We start from the raw sequence: 23,327 nt of genomic DNA on the forward strand, positions 1-23,327 counted from the left end.
GAAACAGATACTCAGACGAATCTGTGTATATGTGCGTGTCCGTACATATGGACGGATCTGTACGTGGACGGATTAGCACATTGGGTACATCCCCATTGCATATATGGATAAGTGATGGAATGTTACTTAGCCACAGGAAGGGATCAAGTCCTGATCTGTGTGCTGCCTCGTGGATGAACGTTAAAAACATTATCGTCAGCGGAAGAAGCCGGACAAAAAGGTTGCATGTTGTAGGATTCTGTTTATGTGAAATGTCCAGAATAGGGACATCCACAGAGACAGAAGGAACGTGGCTGGTTGCCAGGGAGTCCCTGTTTAATGGGTACGGGTTTGGGTTTTTTGTTTTTTGTGTTTTGTTTTTAATTGTTTTAAATGTCTACTTTTGAGAGACAGAGAACGCGATTGGGGGAGGGGCAGGCAGAGAGGGTGACACAGAATTGGAAGCAGGCTCCAGGCTCTGAGCCATCAGCACAGAGCCCGACGCGGGGCTCGAACTCACGGACCGTGAGATCATGACCTGAGCCGAAGTCGGATGGTTAACCAATTGAGCCCCCCCCCAGGCCCCCCAGGTACAGGGTTTCTTTTGGGGGTGTGCATTCGTTTGCTTGGACTGCTCTCCCAGAATACCAGAGACCTGGCGGCTTAAACAATAGAAATTTAATTTACTGTGGTTCTGGAGGCTGGCAAGTCCAAGATCAGGGTGACAGCAGCTTTGGTGAGACCTCTCCTCTAGAGTTCTAAGTACGGCCTTTTCTGGGTGTTGAGGCTCTCTGGTGACTCTTCCTACAAGGACAGGAACCCAACTGGGCCAGGGCCCGACCCCTTACGACCTCCCGTAACCTTAATTACTTCCTTAGAGGCCCCATCTACAAATAACAGCCCCCCTATGGATAGGGAACTTAGGGCCTCAACATACGAATTTGGGGGCGGGGGGGGGGTCCACAAACAGTGCATAACAGGGGGATACAGATGTTTTGGAACAAGGTAGAGGGTAGTGGTTGAACAGTGTGGTCACCGTACGAAATGCCCCACAGGACCGTGCTCTCTAAGACGGTTAATTTCACATGATGTGACTTTCGTCTCGGGAATAAAGAACACCAGGCTCGGGAGGTTAGAGGCAAAAGGTTCCCCCCGAGGTCTCTCCCGCCGGTGAGGTCTATGCGAGGCCCCTTCTGCAAGGGGAGGTGAGCCCTGAGGAAGGGGGACGCTGTGTCGTGTGTGGTTATGGTCGGCAGACGGCTGCAATGTTGAACAAGTCCAGATCTGCCTGCGTGGCTTGAGGCCTTCAGGGGATGGGCCATGCCAACCAAAGGCGGCTTTGCGGTCTCTGCGTGGGCTCGTGGTGCAGCCAAGAGGCTGCCTCTACAGGCCTGTCACTGGCCTGGTGGGCACAGGGTGGCCCTGGGGGGTCAGGGGCTCCTCTGCAGACAGAAATGAGCTTGCCCCGGTGGCTCCCTCCTGGCCCAGGCACTGGGCTCGAGACCGCATCGTCGGGGGGAGTGGGGAGTCGCCCCTCCGGCCTGGCAGGGAGGTTTTCCTGGACATCCCTGTGCCCTGCAAACCACAGTGCCGATCCGGAACCTTCCGGCTGCCGCCTCCTCGGCCTGGGCTAGTGCCAAGGACACTCCATCCTGCCAACACGCTCAGCAGCATATGCTCCCAGCTGCACGAGCCAGGCCCTCACCACCACCCCTTACATGCACTCGCTCACACACACAGATGCTGCACCCCTGCCCACGGGCATGACCGCGTGCCCTGTCCCCGTGCACGCACACACACACGCTCCTTCCGGCAGGCACCGTGGGGTTGTGGCGGGGTGGTGAACACGTGGGCCCCGTCCTAGGAATTTGGGGCAGGCCAGGAAGGTGCTGGCCCCCATTAGACTCCAAGAGGGTACGTGCACGTTGGTAGACAGACAAGATCGGATTGTTTATTCTGCCTGCAGGTTTTTTTTTTTTCCCCCTCTCGCCTGTGCGGAAAGGAAATGGGATTTGTGTCTTTTCTGGTTGGTAATTGCACCAGTAACCTGCGTTCCGATTTGGCATATGCCTCGGACTGGATATTGCAATGGAAACACATCTCAGGTTTGATTTCTTTCATTAACCTCTCATCAGATGGAAAGCTCGGTCTTCAAGTGAGAGCATTTTCTAAATTGCTTTTTTCTCGATTGTGAAGGTGGCTCTGGATGGCGGGGGGGAGCGGGGGGTGTCTGGGGGAGGGTATCTGCTCAGACAGGCCCAGCCGCGTGTTCACAGGGGCGTCCGCCCAGCTTTGGGTGCCCAGCCTGGAGGTGGGGCCGAGGACCTCGTCCTTCCCCACAGCCGGTGACCTTCGCAGGCCACTAAAGCCGTCACCGGCCAGTGACTGACCTCACGCTCTGCCCACGGTAGACTTACAAACTCCGCACCAGCCAGGGCCTTTGTGGCTTCTGGGCTCTCGTTTGTAGGCCCGTGAGCAGCTCGGTGCAGGGACGGCTCCTGTCTGTCAGCCCGTCTTTCACTGTAGATGTGCTGCGTCCTGACTTCATTCGCATGCGTGGCGTCGGGTCAGGGTCGACATTTCTTCTTCTCCCCGTGGCTCTACAGTGGTCTCCACACCATTTATTGAAAAGACCATCCGTTCCCCACTGAGATGCTGTGTCTGCTTCTGGACCTCGCCGTCTGTGCCCCTACCCGCCAGCAGCTCGGACCGTCATTTCTCACCCCTGCTCTTCCCTGGGGGGGCTCCGCTCCCCAGCCAGGACCACCCGAGGGACCCCTAGATAAGATTGGTCGGTCGTTTCCCGTCACGCCCGCTCGGCCTGAGCCCGTGCCACAACCACACAGGCCTGGGCTGTGACCAGAGGGACTCATTCTCAGCTGCCGCTGGCCCCGCTCAAAAGCCGGGAGCCGCGTGCCGTGTCACTTGAGCTCAGTTCTTTGGAGGAAAATGGCTCTTTGATGCAGTTAAGTGACCTGAACAGTCTGGGGGGGGGCGGGGGGAGGTCTCCAGCAAGGACGCAGGGGCATCACCTGAAGGCCGGCAAGGCTCAGGAGCTCCAAGGAGTGGAGAGTGGGGCCTGGGGGCCACACGTGAAAGCCCTGAGGACTTGGGGAGATGCTTCTGTTTGAAACATCTCCTTGGAGCGGAAAAGGGATTCTGCCCTTCTCCGGGAAGGTGTGGGCGGCACCAGAGGTCACAGCCCGGAATCAGGACCGGCAGGAGCCACGCCTCTTGAGGATAGGGACGGAGGAGAGCCTTCCCTGCTGTGTGGGCGTCCGTGAGCTGTCCCTCAGCACAGGGGTCCGTCTCTGCCCCCCTTGGAAGTCAGGCCGCTGGAGGCTTGCCCGCAGGCAGGGCTGTGTGGCACCTTGCGTTTGAGATCCGCTTCTCCCGGAGAACGTGGCTGGTCTCCCTTGGCTGACCGGCAGGCCTTTGCACCGCCCGTTAGTGAACCAGGGATGGGCACTGGGGGGACGCACGGGGGGCAGTAACAGGCAGGTGTCAGGGCCCACCCTGCAGCTGTGCCCCACCTTCCTCTCTCATCTCCCCCCCCCCCCCCCGATTCTCTGAGCTCCCGGGTGTTTCCCGGCTTCACCGGGCCCCCAGGCTGGAGCGCGCTGCTCAACGGGCGTTTTCTGCCCCACCCACGCGCCGTCTCGGGCGGGCTCCACGTCAAGACCCGCCGTCCCCGCCGCCCAGGAGGGGCCGAGATCTCCGATCCGAGGGCAGCGTGGCCGTCCGGGGTCTGGGTCTGACAGTCCTCTTTGGGTTGCAGCTCCCTGGGAGAAGCGTGGGCCCAGGTGAAGAAGAGCCTCGCGGACGAGGCGGAAGTTCACCTCAAGTTCTCCGCCAAGGTAAGCTGTCCGTCCCCGCGGCCCCTCCGGGCTGGCGGTCCGCGGCCGTGTGCTGCCGGATGGCTCACAGTAGCCTCTCCAGCGTGTGCTGTCGGCCCCTTTCCGTGGTGTAGATTTCCAGTGGGGGCAAGAGAGTCCCCAGAGTTGACCATCATCAGCCAGTGTGTCCATTGTCCCCGTGCAATGGCGTCGGTAGCCGTTAGCGCCCGTCAGGAGCATGGAGAAGACTAAAAGGTTCATAAACGCGAAGTATTTGGTTGGTGCCTTTGTTTCTATTTTTTTTGTTTTCTTGTTTTTTTTATTCTTGCAACTCTTATTTTTTATTTCGTATTTTCTTTTTTTAACTAATTTATTTTTTAATTTACATCTAAGTGTATTTATTAAAAAAAATTTTTTTTTAATCTTTTTTTGCGAGGGAGGGGAGGGAGAGACAGAGCACGAGCGGGGAAGAGGGAGAGACACAGAATCCGAAGCAGGCTCCAGGCTCCGAGCTGTCGGCGCAGAGCCTCACGTGGGGCTCGAACTCAACAGACTGAGATCACAACTTGAACCAAAGTCGGACGCTTAACCGACCGAGTCAACTAGACTCCCCATTACCTTTGTTTTTAATATGATTTGTTAAGTGTAGATCATGTTGAATTTTTAACACCGGCCATCTTTAACAAGCGGCTCACAAAATTTCTACAAATTCTGCCGAACTGCCCCAGCACACCTCTGTGACGTGTGAGAGTGGGTGCCCCAAAGTTCCTCAGGGGACCCCCCACTCTCACTCACTTTGCTGGGCTGTCAGAGGAACATGTGTGCATGTTCTTGCTGTCAGGAGAGGCTAGACTGCACCACAGGGAGGATTTTTTGGTTTTTTGTTGTCACACTAGGTAGCTGACCCTTCTTTTGTTTGGTCCTGCAGAATCTAGCACCATGACCTTGAGGGCAGCATGGTTTCTGCCCTCAGTACTCAGGGTGGTGTCGGGCACACAGTAGATGCTTAATAAATATTTTCTGAAAGTAGTGAATGAACAGAGACAACTGACTTGCTCCTTCTGACACCCCCCATCTTTTTAAGCCCTACTTTCTCTCTGGATTTCTCCGTGTTTCCAAATGACCCTGTCCCCCACCACCATGCCATCCCCCCTCACCCCCAGCTCATATCTCCAATTCCTTTTAAGGCTCTCACCTACTCTTCAGGGGAAAAGTAAACCAAATGTCCGAAGTGAAATAATTCATACTAAAGTGTGCATGACTGATAGGGCTACCCACTAACATGGTTGCCTTTTATTTTTTTATTTTTTTATTTTTAACATGGTTGCCTTTTAAAGTGTTTATCTTTGAGAGAGAGAGAGGAGAGAGAATCCCAAGCAGGCTTCACACTGATAATATGGAGCCCAACATGGAGCTTGAACCCACAAACCATGAGATCGTGACTTGAGCCAAAACCAAGAGTGGGACACTTAACTGACTGAGCCACCCAGGTACCCTGCATGGTTACCTTTTAAGGGAAGAGAGGCTGTTCAGAGTGGCACTGTTCCCAGTGACCTCTGCCTCCTGGGGTCCACACCCTTCCCAGTTACCAGTCAGACACGGCAGCCCCGTGAGGACCTTACACAACGCATTTAAACTCTGAGCCCCTGAACATGAAGGGCACGCTACCTCCTTTACTGTAACGTGAAGATAGCATCTCCCTAAGGAGAGTGTTCTTTGACTTCCACACTCAGCACTTGATTGCATCTGTTCTCCAGCGCTCTCCTCATAGGAATTGGGGTCCCCCAGGGATGTGCGCTGTTGCAGGACCCAAATCGGCTTTGTACACACCTCGCCACCCCACCCGGTGATGGTCCCCTGCACACACAGGGCGGAATTCATGGCTCAAAACAGCGAGGACGCACGCAGGGGCTTTATAAGGAGCTGGGGCGGGAGGAAGAAACTGTTACCAGACTCCCCGCTTCTGAAGGATGTTAGCGCCCTGACACTGGGTTGACCCCAGCTGTGAGTGAGACCTTCTGGGCTCCCAGCGAGTAACACCCTAACGCATCGCACTGAGCGCTTTGCGGGAAATTTGCCCGGCGAGCGTGGGGGGGAGGGGGCTCCACCAAGTACCTTTTTTTTCTGCCTCGCGTGCAAAGCAGTGAGTTCTGTTCAACCTGCTGATCCTGGGGAGTGTTCCCTTCGGGGGCCTCCCTTCTCGTGTCCCGGCCCTAGGGGCTCTGTCCTCTTTGTGCAGCCGGCTCCACAAGCTCTGAACGGTCGCCTGCTGGGTCCCCAGGAACCCTGGTGGCATCTACTCCCCATCAGCAGGACCCTTGAGTCTTGATTGTCTATAGAGCGCTTAGCAGGTGACAGAATGCTTTCCGAGGCACCATTTTCTTCTGCTTATTTATTTTTACTACCGCTGTTATATTAATAACACTGTCACACCCTCCAGCACCAGTGTTTGCCACCCAATGTGGGGTGTCCCCACCCCCACCACTGCTCTGACACCAGCCGGGCGCCCTGCAGTTCTGGGTGTCCCATTCCACGGGGCAGCAGCTCCATCCCACAAGACTGTGTCACGATTCAGATGTCCGTTGCAAGTAGGAGGTTCGGAGGTTACCCACACCTCCATCTGAACGGCGGCTGCAAGATGGGGTTCCCACCGCACCCTCCTCGGGTTTGATAATTTGCTAGGAATTCCAAAACGTGTACTTAGCTTTCCTGGTTTGTTGTATATTAAAAGACGTCATAAGGGATACAGACGGACAGCCGGATGAAGAGGTGCGTGTAGGGCGAGGTCCGGAGGAGTCCCGAACCCAGGAGCTTCTGTCCCCGTGGAGTTGGGCTGTACCACTGGCCCGGCACGTGGGCGTGCTCACCAACCCCAAAGGTCTCCAAACCCTGTAATTTACAGAGTATTTTGGAAGTGTGATCACTCAGGCACGATTGCTCATTAGCTGAATCTCCAGGCCCCCTTCCCTCCCCAGGGGATGGTCAGGATGTTTTAAGTCAGGAGTTGACGAAGCAAGGCTGACTTCACTCCGTGCACCCGATGGGGGGGTTTGTGAAGAATGCCCACGAAACACACATTTTCTATGAGAGCCGCTGGTGGCCTTAGGCAATCACAGTAGCAGCCGCATGGTCATATGGTTATATCCAAGAGGCTCCAAGGATTTATCTATCCGCCATGGGTCATATAGCTTCAAATGCCCGAAACCCATTTTGCCGTCTGCTCCAGAGGGCTCATTGAAATTCCGCTCTGAATATTCCATGTCAGGGGCAAGAGCTCTTTAAAAAATGTAATTTTATCTCTGTCTCAAAAATAAATAAACGTTAAAAAAATTTTTTTTAAAGGGGCACCTGGGTGGCTCAGTCGGTTAAGCGTCCCGACTTCGGCTCAGGTCATGATCTCTCGGTCTGTGAGTTCGAGCCCCGCATCGGGCTCTGTGCTGACAGCTCAGAGCCTAGAGCCTGTTTCAAATTCTGTGTCTCTCTCTCTCTCTCTGACCCTCCCCCATTCATGCTCTGTCTCTCTCTGTCTCAAAAATAAATAAACGTTAAAAAAAAAAAACACAATTTTGTTATGGCAATCTCTCAGGCTTTGCTAGTCTGCCGGCTTAAGCCACAGCTGATAGCAACAGGCCGCGAAAGAAAGAAGATTACTGTGTACAAAAGGAAGTTAGACCTGGCTTCAGCCGAAGAACGGAAAATAGAAAAGTTCCTTCTGATGGAAGAAAATCTAATCATGCAGCAGAGGCCATGCACTGCAGACAGAAGCTCTTAGGCGGGGGACAGTGGGAGTCAAGAGACATGAGTCTTACGTCCGTGCCGTCGCTCACAAGCGTTGTGACCTTGGGCGAGTCTTAGCGTCTCTGGGCTTCCCTTTTTTTTCACGTGTGACCTGAAAAGTTTGGACCAGCTCAGTGGCTTGAAACGTACTTGAAACTTGTTGGAACTTACTCCCGCAGGAATGCATTTTACACGGGCAGCCAGAACGCACAGGCACCCGTACCCAGCTAGCCACACACGTGCGTGGCTGAGACCAATGTTTCACAAAGGCGCACTTGTCCTGTCTGAAATGCACGGATGTGTCCTGTTCCTGTCTGGTCTGTCCTCGTCAGAAAGCTGGTCCTGATGCTAAACTGACCTCACAAGTCTCAGGAACCCACCATTCGAAAAGCACAGGACCAGATAGTCTGTGACATCCCTTCCGACTTGTGATTTCTGTGATTGTCTTCCGATGTGGAGGCGAAAGACAGGAGGGGCTGGCCTAGAGTTCCAGGGTTCTGGAAAGGCAGACAGTGGCTCCAGGGGCCTGTCCCACCCGAGACGGCAGGGAGGTCATGAGGACAAATGTCTAGGAAGGCCTTCCACCATCTGGATAGAGGGAGATGCTCAACAGTTAAGAATGAGTATAAGAGGACACTCAGCCAGAGTTCTTAAAGAAAAAATTAGCCTTTTTTTTTAATGTTTATTTATTTATTTTGAGAGAGAGAGTTGGAGGGGCATAAACAGAGAGAGAGACAGAGAATCCCAAGCAGGAGCCCACTGTGGGGGCTCGATCCCACGAACCATGAGATCATGACCTGAGCTGAAATCAAGAATCAGATGCTTAACCGACTGAGCCACCCAGGGGGCCCCCAAAAAGTTAGTTTTTTAGGGGCCCTTGAGTGGCTCAGTCGGTTAAACGTCTGTCTGGCATCCGCCCAGGTCGTGATCTCACAGTTTGTGAGTTTGAGCCCCACATAGGGCTCTGTGCTGACAGCTCAGAGCCTGGACTTTGCCTCAGATGCTGTGTCTCCCTCTTTCTCTGCCCCTCTCCTGCTCATGCTCTGTCTCTCAGTCTCTCAAAAATAAACAAATGTTAAAAAAAATTTTTTTTTAATTAGTTTTTTTAAAAGCATTTAAAATACAGGAGAATCCATGGGTCTCTATCTATGGGATTGCCTATGGATGACAACCAGTGGCCTTATGTTTCCAGAAAGTCATTCGAAATCTGGGGAACGGATTTTGCTGTATGGGCAGGTTCTTGGGCCCCTCCCCCAGACCACAGAACTGGGGGCACTGGAGCCCAGGATGAATGTCGAAAACACCCTCAGGGGGTCGCTCCTGGGCACATGGAAATCCAGAAATCAATTCCCTTTGTAGGCCCTGGGAAAGAGACCCCAGAGTTACCGAGTGAGCAGGCTGAGTTATCCCTCACAGACCCCCCAGTCAGGTTCCTACGAAAGCTAAGTTTGGCTCCTCCTCCCCTGATCTGTGTGGGAAAGGGATGTACGCAGTCCTCAGTGCCTGCTCTTAGGCCGGAAGCATTTTACAAGCTGCCACCAGATGGGGGTGTTTTCCTCTGCAAGGCAACTTCAAGGGGCGCAGAAAATTCATAGGAAGCCTTTACAACTCACAGCAGGGGGAGAGGGCTATTTGGATGGCCTGCCCTCTATTAGCCTTTAAAGGTCATCTGACCACAAAGGTGTCACCTTCTGCCCCTGGGCATTGGGCGCTGAAGATTTTGCCATTCTCCCGGGTAGTAAAGGGGCACCTGGCCCGCATGGGCTCCGACCAGACCCTGTGGACACAGTGGGGGCAAAGCTAGCAGGGCCTCTGCCCTCTTGGAGGTCACAGTCCCGAGTATTTGGTGGCTTGGAGCTGCAAACGCCCAAGTCCTGAGGTCTCCAGAGAAAGAGACAATGTAGCCAGAGCCTGGTGAAGAGGAAGAGAGAGAAGTGACAGATGTCCAGTGTTGGCAGGTCCTGTGTCCAGGATGGTTCAGCTGTGCTTTTCAAAGGCACTTCTGGGACAGGTGCAGGCCGAGGGACCCTGGAAGGCCGTCAGGGGGCCCCATCAGAGGTTGAGTCAGGGGCTTCTGGGAGGCTGAGTGCTGAATCTGGGGGGAGGACTGTTCTGGGAGGCTGAGGCTGGGGGGGGAGCTCCAGGAGGCTGAATGGGGGGGCAGAGGAATGAGCTTGGGGGGCTTCGAGAGACTGAGTGGAGGGGTGAATGAGACTCTGAGAGTGTGAGTCCTCTGGGCTCTGACTGTGGCTGCAACAGACCCACACCGTTCACATCAAACCGCCTCATCAAACATAACCTATGTTCACACACACACACACACACACACATACACACACACATTTAAGTAAAATCTCTCCTGAAGAGAGTGGAGTAGGGAAAAGGGAAGGAATAAAAGAGAAAGAAAAAGCTCGAAATACCCCCGTCACCCAGCGCCTCTCTGGCCCTCGAAGGGCGAGGCCGGCCCCTTCTGGTGGGAGGGTCCGTGCACCTGTCCCCGTGCAGGCGGGAGGGGTGAGGAAAGCCTTCCTGGGCGCAGCTGTGAGCTTCTCCCGGCCTCCAGCGGCTCCCACCGGGGCTTCCTCGGGCTCTGAACTGTGTCCAGACCACCTTTGCGGTCCCAGCGCCTGGCACGTAGCAGATGTTCAACAAAGAGAGCTGACTTGAGTTCCTCGAATTAAATGGCGTCCGTGTGGCAGTCACTGTGGGAAGTGCTTGGGGACACAGAGGTGGGCTTTTGGTTTCTGCCCCCAGGAGGTTCCCAGTGGGGAAGGGAAGGGTGACGGGCACGTGAGCAAAACCCAACCGGCCGCTCTAGGAATCTAGAGGAGGCAGGAGTTAGGAGGCAGCGGATGAAGGGCCCAGAAAGCCTCGGACACTAACCAACCCCTCAGTCCGTTGGCGTGAACCCCGGGGCCTCGCCGGCTGAGGGGACCTCCTCTCACTGGAGACCTGACACCTGGCGCCTTCTGTCTTCCTGTCTGGTGGCCCAGGCCACTGTCCCCGAGTCCACCTTCTCCTGTGGAGTTGGGGAGAGTCGGGGAGAGCGCCCCCTCCTCCTCCTCTTGCGGCGGCCGTCCCGGGGCCCTGAGCGCGTCCCCCCTCCTGTCCTTGACAGCTTCACAGCGAGGTCGAGAAGCCCCTGATGAACTTCCGGGAGAACTTTAAGAAGGACATGAAAAAGTGTGAACACCACATCACCGACCTCCGTAAGCAGCTTGCCAGCCGTCACGCCGCAGTGGAGAAGGTGAGCGGCCTGGGAGGCCGGACCTGCTGGGAATGGGTGGGCTGGCTCCCCCGTGGCAGGGGTGGGGGGCGGGGAGCGCCAGCCTCCAGCCCCATCCCGGCCAAAGGGGCAGGGAGGAGCCGCTTCCCCGTGGCACTCGGGTCACTGCCCCAGGGCCAGTGGGAGACACGGTGGGGCTCACTCAGGCACACGCACCGTGCTTTTGTGGGACGCCCCCCGCTGGCTCGTGTGCTGGTCCACAGGTCCTTCTCCGGGCCTCCCGGGGCTGATTCTCTCCTGAGTGCATCGCTCCCCTGCCAAGGCCTGGGATGTCCGACCTCACCGGGAGCTGCTGACCCCAGCGCCTTGGGGAGGGGTGCAGGACAAGGGATGCATACTCCTGTGGACACCCCTGAGTTTGCTAGCTGCTGCTGGCAAAGGACCCATCCGGCCCCCAAATGGGCTGGCTGGTGCTTCTGGCCACTAAACATTGCTGGGAAAAAAACATCACGAACCAGGGAGAGAAGAGAGGACTCTTATCTGGCAAGGGGGAGGGGGGCCACATAACCCGTGGGGCCCTGTGAGCAGCATCCCCGTGTCTTTGAACCCCAGGCCCGGAAGGCCCTCACGGAGAGGCAGAGAGACCTGGAGATAAAGACCCAGCAGCTGGAGATCAAGCTGAGCAACAAGACAGAAGAGGATATCAAGAAGGCGCGGAGGAAGTCCACGCAGGCTGGTGAGTGCGGCCAGCCCCACCCCCACCTCTCCTGCCCTCCCCTGACCTTGGCCTTGGCTGCACAGAAAAGCCAGGCTGGGGTGGGGGCTGTGACACTGTGTCCTGTCCCTGCGAGGAGCCCATAGCAGAAGTAAAGACCCTGCACGTCCCCAGGGAGTGATACTCCAAGGGCTCGCCCGTGGCGATCAGGGCTCTCCTGCCCCAGAACGGAGGCACACGTCTTGTTCAATGAAATAACCAGATTTCACCTCCTCTTGCGAAGATTCGCCCAGTTGAGTCGGTTTCTGCTTCCACCTTGTGGCAAAAATTAGCCGATGCACAAGAAGGGTAAACCAGTAAAAAACTTCGTAAATATTCCTTCAGAAAGCCAGAGTTGTTGGGTTTTTTTAAGGTTTATTTTTGAGAGAGAGAGAGAGAGAGACTGCGAGCAGGGGAGGGGCAGAGAGAGAGAGGGAGACACAGAATCCAAAGTGGGCTCCAGGCTCCGAGCTGTCAGCACAGAGCCCCATGCGGGGCTCGAACCCACGAACCATGAGATCGTGACCTGAGATCGGTTGTTTAACCGACTGAGCCACCCAGGAGCCCCTAGAGACCCAGAGTTTAACCGCCTGCAAGGACAGTGCGTGTTGCCCTCTGGGATTAAAGCATGTGCTGTGATTAGGGTTTGGATCAGATGGCTTCTGAGTCTTTCCCACCTCAACTGCTGGTGAGCTCAGGACAGTTCATCATAGAACAAAGCAGCCACCGTCTGGACGTTACGAGATACAGTGGTGGAGGAAGAGCGGATAGCAAAGCAATGTCACGTAAACACAACATTCGATGGAAAGATCTTACAACGCGTGGTGGTAATTGGATCCAGAAATAGAAGGCGTAATGTACTTAACCGGGGATTGAGAAGGGAAACCCAGGACAGGGAGAGGCTATTTAAATTCGTTTAATTTATTAAGTTATTTTAAAAATAAAACTCTGTCGCTGCTTGGCAAAACATTGTAATCAGCACCTAAGAACATAAACTCTTCTCCACTGGATATAATCACTATGAACACTTACGAGTGTTTGAATTTAAAAATAAAAAAATTTTTAATATTTATTTTTGAGAGAGAGTGAGAGAGGACAGAGTCAAGCGGGGGAGGAACAGAGAGAGAGGGAGACACAGAATCCAAAGCAGGCTCCAGGCTCTGAGCTGTCAGCACGGAGCCCAACATGGGGCTCGAACTCACAAACCATGAGATCGTGACCTGAGCCGAAGTCGGATGCTTAACTGACTGAGCCACCCAGGCGTCCCCTGTATATCGGGCTTCTTAAATGGTTGAGTAGTGTCCAAGTGTGTGAGTGGCCCCGAATTTATTTCATGAGTTCACCTGGTTGACGTTTGCAGGACTTCCAGATTCGTCAGCGGCCGTGATGGTTGTTAGTGTCCTAGGGTCTGTGTGTATGTGAGACTCAGTCCTCGGATAGAGAGAACACAGATGTGGATTTTCTGGGTCAAAGCGTTGTGTGGGTTTGGGTGGGCATTTCCAAATCACTTTCCAGAGAGGTGTGCGTGTTACCGAAAGTAGGGATGTCCGTTCCCTAAACTCTGGTCAGTGCTGTGTGCGATCCGACTTCGACACCATTGCTGTCTAGTGAGCATCCATATTGTGTGGGTAACTCAACTTTACATTTCTTTTTGAGTGAGTTTGAGCATTTTATTTTATTTTTTTAATTTTTTTTTAACGTTTATTTATTTTTGAGACAGAGACAGAGCATGAATGGGGGAGGGTCAGAGAGAGGGAGACACAAAATCCGAAACAGGCTCCAGGCTCCGAGCTGTCAGCACAGAGTCCGACGCGGGGCTCGAACCCACGGACTGCGAGATCATGACCCGAGCCGGAGTCAGCCACTTAACTGACTGAGCCACCCAGGTGCCCCGAGTTTGAGCATTTTAAAAACAGACTTGGGGCGCCTGGGTGGCTCAGTCGGTTGGGCGGCCGACTTCGGCTCAGGTCATGATCTCGCGGTCCGTGAGTTTGAGCCCCGCGTCAGGCTCTGTGCTGACAGCTCAGACCCTGGAGCCTGTTTCAGATTCTGTGTCTCCCTCTCTCTGACCCTCCCCCATTCATGCTCTGTCTCTCTCTCTATCTCAAAAATAAATAAACGTTAAAAAAAATTAAAATTAAAAAAAAAATAAAAACAGACTTGTAGAGGTCACGTGTGACTTTTTCTTGTGAACTGATGAACTCCTGTCCTGTCCCCAGTTTCTTGTTGACGTAGCTGGTCTTTTTCTGACAGATTGGTTGACGAGGATTGCGTTTCTGTGTCAGGAAAATTAACCTTCTGTGGTTTGAATTGGAAATATTTTTCCGGGGTTGCCCTCGATCATTTAATTTTGGTCTTTGTGTTTCTTTCTTTTCTTCTCTCTCTGGCTTGTTTTGTTGAATTTCTTTGTACAGTGGTCTTTTCCCTTGTAAATTCTGGGTTTTGTGACTGACTTAGACCTTTCCTTTCTGAATATTTTTTTAATCACTTTTTTTGCCTTTGACCCCAGGTTTAAAAAATAAATACGTAAATATTTGCCCCGGTGGGCGTTTATTTTTCCTCACACCACTGCTCCTTGCCATGTTCCTGAAGTCCTGATTTCTCGTGTTTTCCTTTCTCTTGTGTTCTAGATGAATCTTGCGATTTGCTACTTCTACTAAATTTAAGCCAAATTTAGAAAATGTTACATTTTCACAAGCCGGGGGCTCGGTTACTTTGGCTCTCTTGTTTTGCTGTGTCTCCATTGGGGGCATTGCCATCAGACAATACGTCTCTTATCCCTAAAGTTTGGAATTATTTTGTGATGGAAGTGACTTGTCCTTGTCCTTGGATCTGATCGTGAAAAAGTCTACCTTTCCCAAACCTTTTCTGTGTGCGAGGTGCCCAGCCCCGTGTGTCACAGCCTCCGTGTTGAACCCCCCATTCCTGCAGGGAGGTATTTCTGTGCCCTTTACAGGCGAGAAAGCAGATGGCAGGTGACAAACATTCCCCAGGATCACAGTCATGGAGCCCCGTGGCCCAGAACCCCACCTTCTTTTCTTCCAAAGACTCCTTGTCTCCGTTGCGCTGGACAGCGTGTTACCCAGAAGATGCCTCCTTTTCTTCTCTGCTTTCTTTTCCTTCTCTCCCTCATCCTTTCCAAGGCTGCTGGAAGGGACCACCTCTCGGTCCTCAGGGGGCTTGACCTCATTTGTCACCGTTGCCCCCTTAGTTCGCGTTACAGTCACACTAACTCTGCCTGTGTCCATTCCAAGCACCAGACAGGTATCGGGTGACTTAACTGTCCACATGACCCTGTGAAGGTACTGTTGTCTTATAGATGTTTGCATAGATGAGGAAACTGAGGCTTAAGCAGGTTCGTTGATTTGTCCAAGTTCCCACAGCTCCTACACGGGGATGCCCGTAAGACAGCCCAGATACTCTGGTTCCAGAATCCACGTTTTCCCACTCAGTTTGTTCAGAAGGGTACCCTTGGGCTGGCTGCTTGGAGAGAAGACACAGTCTCCTTCAGCTACCCTATTTCCCGGTGTCGGAGACGTTTTCCGGAGTATGTTCTCGAAATCGGGATCGACAAAGAGGGCTCTGGGAGTGTTATCGTTGTACGTTTGTAGGGTGATAGGCCGACCCCCCTCGGCCAGGCGGCGGGCGGGGGCTGGTGGGAATGTGTTTGCAGTGAAGCATACGCTTCCTTCTCTCCTGGTCATTCCGTCTTGGGATCGGGGACCCATTCGCTGGCCATAGATCAAAAGCAAAGTGAACACAGCCCTTGACCAAGCTGGCTAGGTATATAGTTCAGTAGAGGGGGTACTGAGCTGGGCCCTGGGTCACGTGGACACGAGTCTCCCTGATTTCTTCCACCTCCCTTTCAGAATACCCGCGAGCCGGGGGATATTATTAAGTAACGTTGAATTTGCTGGAATTAGCATACTAGACCTGAAGAGTGAGCTTCGGGTTGGCTCATGAGGTTTTCTTTTTTTTTTTTCTTTTTTTTTAAAATTTATTTTTTTTCAACGTTTATTTATTTTTGGGACAGAGAGAGACAGAGCATGAACGGGCGAGGGGCAGAGAGAGAGGGAGACACAGAATCGGAAACAGGCTCCAGGCTCCGAGCCATCAGCCCAGAGCCCGACGCGGGGCTCGAACTCACGGACCGCGAGATCGTGACCTGGCTGAAGTCGGACGCTTAACCGACTGCGCCACCCAGGCGCCCCGCTCATGAGGTTTTCCCACCACAAACAAAGGCCACAATGGCTTTCTGTCTCTGGCACCCTGCAATGGTCAGAAAACCACACTGAGACGGAGCTGCGTGCCCTGGTGGTACCCCAGCGGCGAGGTGCACGCCACTCACCTGAGGCTCTTCTAAAAAAGCAGTTTCCTGTTCGGCAGGCCTCCTCTGTGCCCCGAGATCTGCATTTCTAGCAAGCTGTCAGCACACGTAGATGCTACAGGTCCAGGAATTGTGTTTCGGGTGATGAGGTTCTTGGTGCCTGTATACTTAGTAATGTTTGCAATTGTTTTTACATAAAGCGTGTTTTCTTTCTGGTTAACGAAAGGCTTCAAATGTACCTGCCGTAACATGCCAGTTACAAGGTAGTAACATGCCAGCCATCGAGATTGAGTAGTTACGTTGGTTTCCCGTCTCTCTTTTTTTTTTTTTTTTTTAATTTTTTTTTTCAACGTTTATTTATTTTGGGGACAGAGAGAGACAGAGCATGAACGGGGGAGGGGCAGAGAGAGAGGGAGACACAGAATCAGAAACAGGCTCCAGGCTCCGAGCCATCTGCCCAGAGCCCGACGCGGGGCTCGAACTCCCGGACCGCGAGATCACGAGATCCCGCGAGATCGCGAGATCGTGACCTGGCTGAAGTCGGACGCTTCACCGACTGCGCCACCCAGGCGCCCCCCGTCTCTCTTTTATGAAATAAAATGCTGTGGGAAGAGCTCATTCCCTCCCACCTACCCTCTCTTTGTCACCCCTGTCCTGGAATTGGCACATAGCTGCCAGTGCACGTTTTTGTACCCCCGCTGCACATGAACGAGCCACAAACCATCAGACACATTATTTTGTGTTTCAGAATTATATTCTGGGGCGCGCGCGCGCGCGCACACACACACACGCACGCACGATTTGCAGACTTTTCCTTTTGAACTCTTGGCTGCTTGCAGGTTGCTGTGACACGTTTTAAAACCAAGAAGGACCCTCCAATCTCAAATGAAACTGGCATCTTTAGAGAGGGAAGCTTTCCTTGGGCTCATGGTAGGATTGGGGGCGCCCTGGGAGCACCGCACGCGTTCGCACGTACACACGCTAAGGAAACCCTCATCCTGAGTTCTTGGTTATCTGGGGTCAAGTTCCGATGGGCAGTCCGAAGCTGTTCTCTCGTGATGCTGGGTGGCCCCTTTCCTTTGCTCTGCTTTCCATCTGTCCGCTTTCCAGTGGCTTCCACGACCCAGGGACACGAGAGGGCAGCCATGGTGAGGACAAGACAGAGTGTGATGGTGGCTGATGGTCTCTTCCAGGAGATGACCTCATGCGCTGCGTGGATCTCTACAACCAGGCCCAGTCCAAGTGGTTTGAAGAGATGGTGACCACCACACTGGTGAGTGAGCAGAGATGTGTAAGCGTGTCGCCACAGGGACCCGTGCTCAGGAAGTCCTGGGGGTGGGGGGAGGGGTGGGGGGGATGCTGGCGTCCGTGAGGATGACGGAGTGGAGGTGGCTGTCGAGGTGGTCGTTAGATCCGCTCTACCGCCAAGGTCAAGACCTCGACCCTGAGCCAGTCTGTGGATTCAGATCCTGCTTGGGCACTTCCTAGCCGTGTGGACACAGGAGAGGGATGAGTCTTACTGTGTCCTCCTTGGCTGTCCTCTGAGGGGTCAGGGTCATCCAAGGATGCCCTCAACCAAACGTACAGTGGTGCCTTTAGGACAAATAGCCAAGTTGTAGGACGCATGACCCTTCCCACCCCCAGAAGGATAAGAAGCGTGCATAGAGTGGGATGGGGGGTAGTAGGTACTTAGGGAGAATGGGAGGGGAGGTCCCTGCCCAAAGGGCACAGGGAATAGGCATCAGACCCCTTTTCTTTTGCCTTCCTGAGTATTTCTTATGAAGGGAGAGCATCTCCTCCCCAGCACCCGTTGGATTGGACAGTGAAGCGTGGTTGGCACTTGGGCCATCGGGCCGGACGAGAAGGGAGGTCTTGGGCCAGGCATTATTGTCCCCACCGCCCAAAGCTATCCTCGTCCATCCAGCACAGGACAGAAGAACTCTCTGCTTTCCCCACGTGTCAGCCCCCCAGAGCAGATTAGAGGCCTCCCCCAGGGACAGTGACCCAGTTTTCCTCCTGGTTAATCCCCTAATTAAGCCCCCCTGACTTACCCTCCTTCCCGGTTAATCACTTAGGCAGTGACCTAGTTGTGCCCAGAACAGCAGTCTGATCCCCTAAATTCCCAAGGTGCTGTGGAACCCTCTAGAAGCCAGAGGACAAACCCTTTCTCTTCCGTTTCCCAATGGCCATCCCCCCGGCTCCCTGCTTCCCCTGACCTGGTCTCTGGTCTGCACCTCAGCACCTGGAATGGACAGAGGAGGGGAGGCTGTTGCGCAGAGGCCCAGGGACAGAGTCCCAAGAGTCGGAGGCACAGAACCTCCACACGTGACCTATTTGTCCACCTCGTCGGGGAACTAGGGCTGGGCATGCACTGGTGCAGAATCAGGAGTCTGAGCCCAACAGACCCTGCTTCGAACCCCACTGCTCCCCCATCATGCCGCGCGCTTCGGGCAAGCGATGCTTGTGTGTTAAAATCATCGAGGACAATTAAGTCGCGTGTCTTGTGTACAGGGCGGGCTGGGACCTGCATGGTGGGAAGGTCCCCCGAGGGGAGGGCGCACGCTCAGGGCTGTGTGGTCTCCTCCTCGGCAGGAGCTAGAGCGGCTGGAGGCGGAGAGGGTAGAGATGATTCGACAGCATCTATGCCAGTACACACAGCTGCGGCACGAGACAGACATGTTCAACCAAAGCGTGAGTTCCCTGCCCGGGGCCGGTAGGACCCACGGGGCGGGGCGAGAGGAGAGCCACCCTGCGCTGGGCTGGTGAAGGTGGTCTGTGGCAGGTGCTGGAACCCACGGGCCACCCCTTGGGAGGGGCTCACGGTCTGTTCTGCACGTCCGTGTGAATCCGTCCCAAGCACGTGACTTGGAGACACACGTGGGCTGTTCCCTTGAGGAGAGAGAAGGACATGACCATTGAAGTCCTGAAGGCCTTATTGCCTCCCCTGGCAAATGTCTTTTTTTGTTTGTTTATTCACTTATTTATTTTTTAAATGTTTATTTATTTTTGAGACAGAGAGACAGAGCACAAGCAGGGGGAGGGCAGAGAGAGAGAGGGAAACACAGAATCTCAGGCTGCAGGTTCTGAGCCATCAGCACAGAGCCCGACGCGGGGCTCAAACCCACAAACCATGAGATCACAACCTGAGCTGAAGTCTGACGCTTAACCGACTGAGTCCCCCCCCCAGGCGCCCCGAGTTTATTTATTTATTTCGAGAGAGAGAGAGAGAGAGTCAGAGAGAGAGAATCCCAACCAGGCTCCGTGCTGTCGGCACAGAGCCCAACACGGGGCTTGAACCCACCAACCATGAGATCATGATCTGAGCTGAAATCAAGACTCAGGCACTTAACCGACTGAGCCACCCAGGCACCCCCTCCCCTGGCAAATTTCTTACCACCTGCCTGCTCACCCCCAAAATAATAAATAACCCGGAAGTGTTGTTCAAAATCTCTAAAGCTGAAGTTCTATCTGCCATGTTCTTGGATGGTTAAGGTGGGGACAGATGGAGGAGTTCCCGGACGGGTGGCCATGGGCCACCCTGCCTGGTCACGCAGGCCTGTGGGCTGGAGGGCAGAAGGGGGACAGGAGCCTGGGGCTCCCTGCTCTTGCAACCCTGCGTACGGCCGTCCCTCCCCAGGGCCTCCCTTGGGGCCCCCACGACCTTCTAGAAAGGCTACTCCGAAGGCCAGAAGGCATAAGCAGCGTGGTCCAATGGTGCTGTCCCCAGCCGCCACCTCTGACCACGTCCCTTTCTCTGTCCCTTACAGACAGTCGAGCCTGTGGACCAACTGCTTCGGAAAGTGGACCCAGCCAAAGACAGGGAGCTGTGGGTCAGAGAGCACAAGACAGGCAACATCCGCCCCGTGGACATGGAGATTTAGACGGGCATGCACGGCCCCGGGGGTCCTGCCGAGGAGAGGGGCCGGGGGGTCCCATGGAGAGCAGGTGGCCAGGGGGCCGCTGCTGGGCGCAGCTGTCCTCCCGCCCACTGTCCGGGTCTGCTGAGCTGGTGATTCCAGAAAGGCGGCCCCGCCGGGAGCTGCCCGTGTCCCCAGGCCAAGAAGACCGATCCACAGCCCTGCCCTTGTCTCCGAGGCTGAAGCCCCCCGATTCCTGTCCTGTGCTTGCTGCTCCGAGAACAGACTGAGGCTGGAACTTTATGGTCCCTGCTGCACCCTGTAGGGGTCACGTCCCCACCCAGAGCTGGCTGCGTCGCACGCTTGTGTCCCCAGAAGCCCCAAGGCCCTGCCTCCGGCTGTGTCGCGGGCTTTGGAGGGTCATGGGAGAAAGGTCCCTGTCTCCAACCCAGGATGAGGGTCGGAATCACGGATAGAAGGCACCGTTCAGCTCAACAGCCCGCACCCAGAACCTCTTGCGGCCCGCCCTCTTAGTTTTTTTTTCCCCCCGTTGCATTCTGGGAACCCACATCCTGGCTCTTCCTTTGCCACTTTTCATCGTCTGGGGTCTTGGGAATAAGGCCTGGTTCCTCTCTACCCAGACTGACCCTGCCTGGAGAGGTCAGGACGGAACTACCTCATTCAGCACATCGGCCCCAAGTCAGAATGTTGAGTCGTGTTTTATATTCGGTCAGGCATCTCTTGTCAGGTCTCTGGGGCTGGAAACCTTCCTCCAACCCAGCCCTCGGCAGTTTCCTCAAGGAAGCTCCCGCCCCCACCCCCTCCCGGGCTCTTACTGGGGCTGGGTCGGTCCCCTGTGGGAGATGGGTTGGGATGGGTCTTTGCCACCCCCAGAAGAGGGCTCCCCCTGCTTGTGCGTGGGGGGTGGGGGGGTGACTCTCCAACCCCCCCCCAACCCCCATGAGGCTTTCCCTCCCTGGTGGACACCGTGCGGGCATGGCAGACGGTCCTGGCTTCCAAGCAGTGTCCTGTCACCTTGACCTCCGCTTCTGCACAATCCAGAGCCCTGCTTGGTGCTGGTGCCCCCTTCCCCTTTCGCCACCCCCCCCCAAATTCCTGGGAAAGCCGGGTTAGTGTGTGACTTGGGAAGCTTTCAGCCTGTCCCATTGGGTCCTCGCTCATCAGTCTCTCCCTTTATAGAAACACGGCAAACAACCTTGTGCAGCATCTAACCCTGAGAATTGGCTCCAGGGGACCCATAGAAGTGCCCCCTGAAGGTGGGCATGGTCACACGGCCAGCAGGGGGCAGAGTCTAGCCCAGAACCCGTGCCCTGAGAGCCCATCCATCCTTCTTAGTTCATCTTTCCCTTCAATTACTTTGGACGTGCAGGGTCCATACCCCCCCCCCCACCCCCCAACACACACAAGGTCATGATTCTAAGAGCACAACTCACTGGTCCCTGGGTCTCACGTGCTGGGAGTTGATGACTTCGAGTCTTTCGGCCCCTCTTTCACTGATTCAGAATTACTGCCTCACAGCTTCTAGTAGAAAGATGCTGAGTATTCTAGAGCAAGCCAGACGTTGTCACTTTTCTTCTTGAACCGTCCCCGACCCAGAAAGATCAGCGTAAGAGCCTTCCCCAGCACGAGAGTGTGAGAATGGGTGCGTCCCTGCCACGGAGGACCACAGCTTCCAGATCTGGGGTTGGCGCCCATGACACACCAGCGACCAATTTTAGGATGTTATTTCTGGGTTTCTCTATTCAAAATGGGTGCTCCAGGTATCGCTTTGTGGCTTAGTAAACTAATTTGTGGGTGATTTTCAAATGTTCAAAGCCAGTAAGTAGCCTTGTTACTAACACAGATATTTTGAGTGCGATACGGCTCGTTGATTTTGTTTTCTCCTTCCCGTGTGAGGATTCTTGAGTCTTCCTTTGCTCCCTGGGACAGGGGGAGCTCTCTTGTCTTTTCCAGGGGAGCCTGGATTGGGCCCCGTGTGGGCTGGTCTATTTTCCGGAATCATTCTTCTCGCCCCCCCTTCCCCACGTTAGTACACACCTCGTTTCTTTGCTTTTCGTTGTTCTCTCCTCCTCCGTTCATTGAGAATTTAGAGAAGGCTGGGCAGTGCCCTGAGATCTGGGGACAAGACCGGGCACGGGATCTCTTCGTTTGTGTAGACTTAGACTTTTTTCACCGGGGCTCTTGCAATTCGGCGACCTTGGCATTCACACCCAAGTACACTCTGCAGCATTGAGGTTTCCTGAGATCCCGTTTTGCTGGTAGATCCGCGTTCATTCGTTCACTCGCTCACTCGTTCACTTATCGAGCGATACTGGGCACGAGCCAGGCGGGGTGCTGGAAACGTAGCCACAGGTGAGACCAGCACTCTCTACCCATCCCCTTTGTTCTCCACGCAGACAAGGGGCTCTTGGGAGGTCTTTCTGGACCGTGAGAGCATTGCATCTGTCCCACGTTCGACCCACCTGGAGCCTGTCATGAGAACACAAACCACCGCCAGTGCGGAGTCCACCATTGGATGGCAGGTGGACAGGTGGACAGTCAACAAGAGTGTAGTCACCTGGTCACCAGAGCTCGCAGCCCGTATCCGACTGGGATCTCAGAGATCTCTCTTGTTTCTTGTAAATAACTCTCCTCTCTCTTCACAAAGAGGAATAACGAAGCCCAAGGCCGGCCAGCGAGCCCAGTGAATGAAGAGCACAGTCTGTTCACGGGGCTCCTGCCCTGGGGGGGGGGGGGAACCGAGCTTAGGGTGAAGTCTAGAATGTCCCAAAGCGAGCTTTGGGAGTAGCGCTCCGTCTCGTTGTTGCTGTTCTCTTTTGTTCTTGCGTTCGGGTTAGAAGAGGGTTGGCCGGGCGTATTCGGGAGTGTGTCTGGAATGTTCCTGAGCCCCTCCATTGTTCTCTTTCTCGGAACAGGTGGGTTCTTCTCCCTGCCCCCCGGGAAACATGGACGCACCTCGTTTGGTCAGTGAAAGCCAGATCGTTGAGAAAAGAAATGTTAAGACAAATGGTGTGCAGAGTAAGTCGGTTTCCACGACAGTGTCTGGGAGAAATCTCTTGTTCCTTCCTTTTTTTTTTTTTTTTTTTTTGTCGCCTTCAATCACTATTGCAAAGCACCGGCCAGCAGAGCCATAGGGTAGCTACCATCAAGACCACCTTGGGTCTCCTTTCTACCCTCCACCCACCTCCTGTGGAGCCAGGAGCATTTCTGCAGTAGGAGGCCCCCCTCATCGGGGCTGGTTAGCGACTGAAGCAGACGGGAACACTGTGCATGTGCACAAAGCAGGGCTTTCTAATCCCTTTGTGAGAACCAATCGATTACTGGATGAGTGGATGGGTGCATGAACATCTCGGGCTGAGCCAAACTCCCTTCTTGGAAACACAAGCCATAAACTTCAAAGGACGGCAAAGACTTTGGCTCGTTTTAAGTGATTTCGCTTCCAGCCGTGCGTGGCCTTGACAGGGAGATCTTAAACAGGACCCTGTGCTGGTGGTCGTGTAGACAGAGAAAGCACTTTAAAGATGTGAAGTGAGGTACAGATCCGCATATT

General features: G+C 54.4%; 1 protein-coding gene and 1 long non-coding RNA gene across 10 annotated transcripts in view; both read left to right on the forward strand.

The window, feature by feature from the left end:
- The window catches only part of GAS7 (growth arrest specific 7), a 218,260-nt gene extending 196,625 nt beyond the window's left edge, over positions 1-21,635 (forward strand). For 8 of the 9 annotated variants that reach the window (XM_040453193.1, XM_040453202.1, XM_040453201.1 and 5 more), the window contains 6 exons: positions 3,758-3,836; positions 10,711-10,839; positions 11,431-11,554; positions 17,093-17,172; positions 18,492-18,590; positions 19,667-21,635. In XM_040453193.1, the coding sequence (XP_040309127.1) occupies positions 3,758-3,836; positions 10,711-10,839; positions 11,431-11,554; positions 17,093-17,172; positions 18,492-18,590; positions 19,667-19,780 (625 nt within the window). In that variant the 3' untranslated portion in view covers positions 19,781-21,635. Of the gene's footprint in view, positions 1-3,757; positions 3,837-10,710; positions 10,840-11,430; positions 11,555-17,009; positions 17,173-18,491; positions 18,591-19,666 lie in introns of those variants that run through there. The other variant, XM_040453195.1, reaches the window with a different exon arrangement.
- LOC121015908 (uncharacterized) lies at positions 14,457-15,826 on the forward strand. The gene is made up of 3 exons (XR_005784037.1): positions 14,457-14,467; positions 15,336-15,536; positions 15,793-15,826. It is a non-coding gene; the product is annotated as an uncharacterized LOC121015908 (long non-coding RNA).
- Positions 21,636-23,327: the final 1,692 nt, after the last annotated feature.

This window comes from Herpailurus yagouaroundi, unplaced genomic scaffold (genome assembly GCF_014898765.1).
Source record: "Herpailurus yagouaroundi ecotype Mexico unplaced genomic scaffold, PumYag 208, whole genome shotgun sequence".
NCBI lineage: Eukaryota > Metazoa > Chordata > Mammalia > Carnivora > Felidae > Herpailurus > Herpailurus yagouaroundi.